Raw genomic sequence first — 7,495 nt, forward strand, 5'->3', positions numbered from 1 at the left:
CCAATCAGGCCATCTTCACAACCCCTTTTCTGCCAAGTCCCGCCTCCTGCACAGCATGATTTGCTAGATTTGACAGCAACGGACCAATCACAAGCCGTAGTCAAAAGACTTCTGTTTATTATGATCCCCTAATCATGCGCCTTCCACGTTGTTTTATTCTTTATATGGTTCATTATGAACATATATAAATGCCAGACAATAAAACTAAAGCCAGGGGATTAATAAAAAGCAACTTTCCTTGTCATATCTTAAAATATGTTCGTGCCATTGTTTCGTCTCAAAATGCACACCAGAAAGTTTTTTTTTTTCCTAAGGCATGTTTATAAAAGCTACTTAACTGCCCTAAATGAACTGGGCCTAATCCTGTCTTAATCTAAGCCCTGTCTGTAAAACCAGGCCTAAGAGTTTCAAAGATTATTCTTATAAATTAGTAATTGTTTTGAATTATGGGTTTCAGTTTAAAAACACACACACAAAAAAAAAAAAACATGGTTTACAATTCTTAACTTTGTTTAATGATTAAAAATTCTAAAAGAAGATAGTAATTGACAAAATAATTTAATTACATTTGGCATATTATATATTTTTAACCAAGTTATTCATTTTTTAACAAAGCTGAAAATTAGATGACATGTTCGGCAATAAGTGAGCTTGAAATCCAATATAGTGACACGACCCATTAATCGAAGTATGAAATACAGGGGTGTAACATCACATAATTTGTAGTTTATAAACTGCAAGCCTTTTAACGTCAATGGCTAAGAATGATTCAATACAATGCAATCAAGACATGGATTTACAGGACTCAGGAAGAGCCCACAGCACCATTAACTTTAGGCCTTAGATTTGGCCAGTGATAAAACATCCTCAGAGTCTCCATCCTCCATCAATGATGGCTTCTGTTCCTGTTACGTAGGCAGACTGCAGGAATAAAAATTATTTTTAAACTTGAAAGCATGAATAATATGCGTAGAAAGTAGAAAGCATATAAACATCCAAGTGAACAGTAAAAAACAACATCAGTACCAAATGTTGTGTCTTAAAATGATATAGAAAAGAAGAAAGTACAATGGTCATATACTCACCTCATCTGAGGCCAGGTACACACACAGATGTGCAACTTCCTCTGCCGTGCACATTCTACCAGTCTTCTGTCTGGCCATAAAGTCTTTAAAAGCCTGAGAGGTGAAAGACAGGAACTCTATAACAAAGAGACTGACAGACTGAACTGTGTGCTTATATGATTAGCACGGCTGTTGGTTAGTGTTTTACTGTTTATGTAAAAAAATATTTTTGTATTCAGTCAGACAAAAAAAAACTCTTTTGCAAGGGCCTTTATTGTTCAGGTGCTAATACCAAAAAATAGGGAAAAGAAAATTATTTTCAGAGAGGCACTGTAAATGCACAAACACAACCATTCTCAGAGATGTGCAAAGAGCAGATGTGTCATGTTATTCTGCTGACCGTTGGATCACAGAATTCAAATTCATGGTGGAAAAGTGGTTTTACAATTTTTACAGCCCAATATTTTTACATTTACTCATGTATATATATATATATATATATATATATGCGCATATACACAGATTGTGCATGTTTAATGTAAAAATTACAACCTATGTAATGCCACTGAAAACCAAAGTGACTCATTTCACTTTCATCACTTTCGCTTTTATTCTCGCGCACTGACTCATTTGCAAAACTGAACAGCCAATCAGAGCGATCTTTCGCACCGATGGCCCGACACTGATTCGACATGCTGAATCTGGTGGACTGTCGCCGGCGTGAGGAACACACCGCAAAAACTAGCCCGAAAGACACCGACGCCCAACTGTCAGCTTGGTGTGTCAAGGCACTTAGTTGATAAGGAGTAAAGCCAATTTATACTTCTGCATCGAAGTTACGCCGTAGCTACGCCATAGGCTGTGCATAGCACGCGTACCCTTCGGCGTACCCTGACGTGCACCTCTCCAAAAATGTAACAACGCATCAATTCTACGCGGACGCAAGCACTATGATTGGTCTGCTAGAACCCCTCCCTCTGGTTTCACATGCTCCCTCTTCATGTGTAATTGCGCATCAACGCGGACAACGACGCAGACGTATAAATGAAAACCAACGCCTAGTGTATAGCTTAGGGGCTCCGGCGTAGGTCCGACGCAGAAGTATAAATCAGCCTTAACTGCCATGTTTCATGTGTGAAACGTCTCTGGCTGTGCTTCAGCTGGCTGTTACCTATCTTTTCTGAGAGCTCTCACAATAAAAACTGAGTTTTGCATTTGTAAAAAATAACAAAAAAGACATTTGAAAATTACGCAAACAGCTTTAGATTACTGTGTCACTTGGCTGTGTGGCACAATGTCTTTGTAATGGGGAAGCAGTACCTGATCTGGATCAGGTCTAGCCTGAATTCTCCCACGTAAAGATGGCGTATCTACAGTTCCTGTAAAGTTCAAGAGAAGCGAAATGACTCATTTAATCATTAGGTACAGAGGGACTGAATAGAGGAAAACAATCAATAAAGTAGCTTACCAGGGCAGACACAATTGCAGCGGATCCCTTGCTCCAGGAAATCAGCTGCCACTGATTTGGTCAGTCCAATGACGGCAGCTTTAGATGTGCTGTAGACACATCTGTTAGCAACTCCTGGACATGCAATTAAGGATTGAGCAATCAGGAGAGGGCAAACTTCACTTGACCTGGCATTTATCCATGCATCAGCCAAACTACAGATAATGGGGGTAAAATAATATGCCAAGAGCTACATGGAACAATGTCAATCATCACATGTAATTAAGTGCAAATGGCCAAACCTCGATATACAACACGATGTATTACAGCAGCCCATTTATAATTCAGCATCAAAATGCAATTGGGTTGCAAGCAACAGATAATAATATAATAATATAATATAATAATTACCTTTGATACTAGATGCCACAGATGCCATATTGATGATATTACCAGATTTACGAGCCAGCATCTATATGGAGATGGATAAGGGGAATTTAGTTTAAATTGGCTGACTGGTTGCCAAAATTCACCAAAAATGCCAAAATGAGTCTGTATAGAGGTCATGTTGTACAAGTCGGAGCTCTTCTAAAATTTCGAGTTTACAAGTTGTAATTACGAGTTCTATGCGGGCATGTTGCTTTTTCTCACAATTAAGGTAATTCCTACATCTATATTGTATAGATTTGTAATCTATACAAATTCTTCGAATTTGACAGCCATTTATATTTCATCAACAAAGGAACAATGTTTGCGCACATTCATGCCGTCAAGAGGGATTAAGTAGTTGACCGCATGTTAGGGGTCGGCTTTGAACTCTTAACCAAAAGAACAAAAGATGGGGATGAAAAAATCATCTTTAAATGTGAAGGTCTAAGGTCTAAATGTAAGAGCTAGCATGTGTTCTGGTCTAATCCTAGAGACGAGGCGGATAAGATGACCTTAGGAAGGAAGGCCTTGATCATCAGGTACATGCTACGAACATTCACGTTCATGGTGAAATCCCAGTCTGATTCCTCACACTCCAGTATTGAGCCGTGATGGACAAAACTGTGTGAAAGAAAGATGAATGAGAACCTTTATGCACTCTAAAAAAAAAGTTCACCCAAAAATGAAACAAAGTCATGCATTTTAGTCATTCCTGAAAAGTGATATCTGGAGGGTGGTGTATTCTGAAACTAAGCAGGATAGGCTACATATAGAAACTCCATTTAATATCCATTTTTTGTGTCTTTAAAAGTTAGCTCAAGTTATATATTCAGTGATTTAAGGAGAAATACCAACCCAGCTACATTGAAGAGCACATCCACGTGGTCAAAGTCCTTGGCCAGGGCCTCAACTTGGTCTTTCTTGGTAACATCAACAACTTTGGTTTTGATACCTAATAAAGTAAGGGGGGAAACAACATTCCAGGAATCAGAAGAGCATACAAAAGCCTTAGGGGAGAAGCACCCTTGAACTAAAACAATTTGTTTCCAACATAATGGGATTATGTGTTAAAGCAGAGCGGTATGAAAAGGGGGGCTACTAGAAGGCCCACTAGCCTTTGAAATCTCTTTGTGGGGGAAAAGTCTGATACAGACATGCTCAAAGATCAAAGAAGATGCTTGAGCAAAGTAAGAAGCAAACACATATGCCCAGGTGTCCATCACAAAAGTTTGGATTTGAAAGATATTTAGACATTTCAGGTAATAACAATATAATTAAATAAAACGTAACACTTTAGTTTAGGGTCCAATTCTAACTATTAACTATTTGCTTATAAGCATGCATATTATTAGGATATTGGCTGTTTATTAGTACTTATAAAGCACATATTAATGCCTTATTCTGCATGACCATTATTCTACTTTTCCTACATTCCCTTAACAACTAAGTAATAAGCAGTAATTAGAAGCTTATTGAGGCAAAAGTCATAGTTAATAGTTAGTTAATAGTGAAAAATGTGACGAAAAAACATTAAAAATGTTTCTGTAAACACTAACATACTTAACATACTTCAACATAGACAGTAAATACATTTATAATGTTACAATAGATTTACAGTTCAAATAAATGCTCTTCTTCTGAACTTTGTATTCATCAAAGAATCCTGGAAAAAAAGTAGCACAACTGTTTTCAACATTAATAAAAATAAATGTTATTGAGTATCAAATCAGCATATTAGAATGATTTCTGAAGGATCATGTGACGAGACTGGAGTAATGATACTGATGATTCAGCTTTGCCAACACAGGAAAAGATTACAATTTATAATACAACAGAAATCAGTTATTTTAAATTGTAACAGTATTTCATAAGATTACAGTTTTTACTGTTTGTTCGATCAAATAAATCCAGCCTTGATGAGAATAAGAGACTTCTATAAAAAACCGTAAAAAAAAAATCTTACCAACCCCAAACTTTTGAACGGTAGAGCATGAGCTACATTTTGCATAGTGATGGTTCCTATCATTAAGATTTTACAGCATGTTAATTTTAATCATTGTCATTTATAATTGAGCAAATTTGAAATGTTAGTCTAGACTCAAGTCAAAAGTCAAGAGTAGATGTCTTCACTTTAAGTACACAATAAATAGCTGGCAAATAACAGTTAAAGGGATAGTTCACCCAAAAAATGAAAATTCAGTTATCATTTACTCAACCTCAAGTTATTCCAAATCTGTAAATGATTCTTGTGTAGAACACAAAAAGGAAAATATTTTGAAGAATATGGGTAACCAAACAGTTAATGGGCCCCATTGACTTCTATAGTATGGGAAAAATTAATGGGGCCCATCAACTGTTTGGTTACTGACATTCTTCAAAATACATTATACAGGTTCGGAATAACTTGAGGGTGAGAATTGTCATGTTTGGGTGGACCATCCCCTTAAAGATCTTGTTTCTGTTTAGATTTTTTTTCACCACATTTCCCACTAGGTGGCAATACATAGCTATTCAACGAGTTACCTGGAATGCCATCCAGCTCTTTAAGTTTCTCCTCGTTGATATCTGTAGCAGTGACTTGAGCACCTTCCTTGGCAAAAGCCTGTTACATTTAAGAAGACTACAGTTAAAGTAAATAAACAACAACATGCATAATTAGCATTAGGTAATTCTAACCTTACAAATAATAACATGCACTCAGTTTGTGTTCCGAGTCTGACTCTTCTTCATCACACTACTACTAAACCACATGATGTTTGTTAACTTTCTCAATGTCTTTGAGTCAGGTTCATTTTACTATAAGATGGACCAATGAAATGCAATATCATGGCAGTTGATATAAATTCATCGAACCAATTTCACCTGACAACAGGTATTTTACAGCTCATCTTGAGCAGGGTTAGAGCACACAACAGGGCTTAGGTAACATACATTTTTCCCCGTATAAACGTTTCAATAACACTCTACAAATGAGCTTTCATTTGACAACAATTTGTGCAGTGGCATGCGCTTCCTCCATGTGATCTGCTAACTTGCTCAGGGCTGTGGTGTTTCCTCAATCTGCAGTTTTCTCTCATTTAATAATCATTTGAATATTCACTTGATATGGAAATGTATTCACCTAGCAGGTGTGCATCTTAACCACCTCCAGCGCTCTGCTGATAACGTGCCATTGACTTGCAGAGATCAAATTTGCCTAAATGATCCAAGACACTATTTTCTTCACCCCTTAATGATTAATCATAGCATTTTTATAATAAAAAGTGCTGGTAAAAATAGAAAACCGGTTGCAAAAGCTAGACAAATTATACCCTCGAGATGGGTTTAACATTTACCATAGTGGTACTATGTCAGAATTCTGCATCTACACTTGACAGATAAGAAAAAAAAAAAAGGCTGACAGCCCTTGCATGACAAGCTTTTATTCAAAAGGGAAACACATGGCAATTGTAGATCCCTCAGAGTAAATCCATTTATTCTAGGCATCAAAGTGGCACACAGGGCTGTCAATAAGCCAAAGAAGAGTGCTGCAAACTTATAGAGCTGTAAGGAGGAAGTGTTTGAAGGAAAATAAATGGTTACTATTGCAGAGGCTTTTCCAATGCCTTGTGCTGCTGCAGAAAGGACAATCACTTTCCCGTCCAAACGGACCATTTTCTATGATAATAACCTAAACGTGTAAAAGCATAAAAAGATAAGGTTCGTTAGTCTGATTAAATGCAACAACAACAAAACAAAAAAAGATAAGCTGAACTGCAGACGATTTACCTATTATATTGAACAGTTAATGTTTAATATACAAATTGAAATTATATCCCATGAAAAGTCATGTTTATATCCAATGTTTACTCAAATATCCAGATACATTATATTCAGAATGAGCAACACGACAGTACGCAGAGGATTCCTCAATGAGTTTAATGAAGATAATGCAGCTCGTTTGCAGCAAACAAATTACTTGGTTAATAATAAGTTGATGGGTCTCTGAAGCAGTGTACGATCTTGGATCATAATGATGTATCTTCATGCATTAACGTTATGTAACGATAATTTACGTTTGAAAATGGGTGTAAAGCGTGTCACGTGACAAGTGTAAAGGTAATTCAGTGCAGCAGTAAGTCTTATAAATGACTGTTAATAAATAATAAAAAGACGAAGTTCACGTTTAAGCGCCCTAAATCCTCCCCAATTAGTCAGTGGAAACGCTTCATACAGGTAGGTCCGTGTACCTTAAAAAGTGGAACAACTTACTGTCAACTTGAACTAGTTTTCTCCAGAAAAGCACACGTGATGAACAAACGCCCCTGACATTCAGGTTTCAATTTTCTATCAAAATAAAAGTCATTAAAATTAGTTATGCTGGTACGGCAAACGTATATGGTTTAAAAATATATATATATATATTACAAGATTTTATTTTTTGACATGTAAATGTGTTAGCAGCTATGAGTTTTTTTGTTTTTTTGTTTTTTGTTTTTTTACGAATAATGACAGGAACTGGAGATGGGAGACGCAAACATATTCATTCCATTCAAAGAAAAAAATACACTAGCCC

The 7,495-nt window shown here is 36.5% G+C and overlaps 1 protein-coding gene across 2 annotated transcripts; it reads right to left on the reverse strand.

Annotated features, from left to right (window-relative positions):
* Window positions 1-492: 492 nt before the first annotated feature.
* Window positions 493-7,253, reverse strand: bdh2 (3-hydroxybutyrate dehydrogenase, type 2). 2 transcript variants are annotated; one of them, XM_077246430.1, is made up of 10 exons: window positions 7,192-7,253; window positions 6,523-6,610; window positions 5,464-5,542; window positions 3,796-3,892; window positions 3,453-3,561; window positions 2,923-2,983; window positions 2,533-2,646; window positions 2,385-2,443; window positions 1,086-1,178; window positions 493-921 (listed from the first exon to the last, which is right to left on the reverse strand). In XM_077246430.1, the coding sequence occupies exons 2-10, from the start codon at window positions 6,592-6,594 to the stop codon at window positions 868-870; spliced, it is 738 nt and encodes a 245-aa protein (XP_077102545.1). In that variant the 5' UTR covers window positions 6,595-6,610; window positions 7,192-7,253; the 3' UTR covers window positions 493-867. The 2 variants fall into 2 exon arrangements, with proteins under 2 accessions (XP_077102545.1, XP_077102546.1); XM_077246431.1 differs by having other exon boundaries at window positions 6,709-7,192.
* Between the last annotated feature and the right edge of the window lie 242 nt (window positions 7,254-7,495).

This window comes from Siphateles boraxobius, unplaced genomic scaffold (assembly GCF_051911475.1).
Source record: "Siphateles boraxobius isolate OS27281-9 unplaced genomic scaffold, OSU_SipBor_1 29, whole genome shotgun sequence".
Classification (NCBI taxonomy): Eukaryota; Metazoa; Chordata; class Actinopteri; order Cypriniformes; family Leuciscidae; genus Siphateles; species Siphateles boraxobius.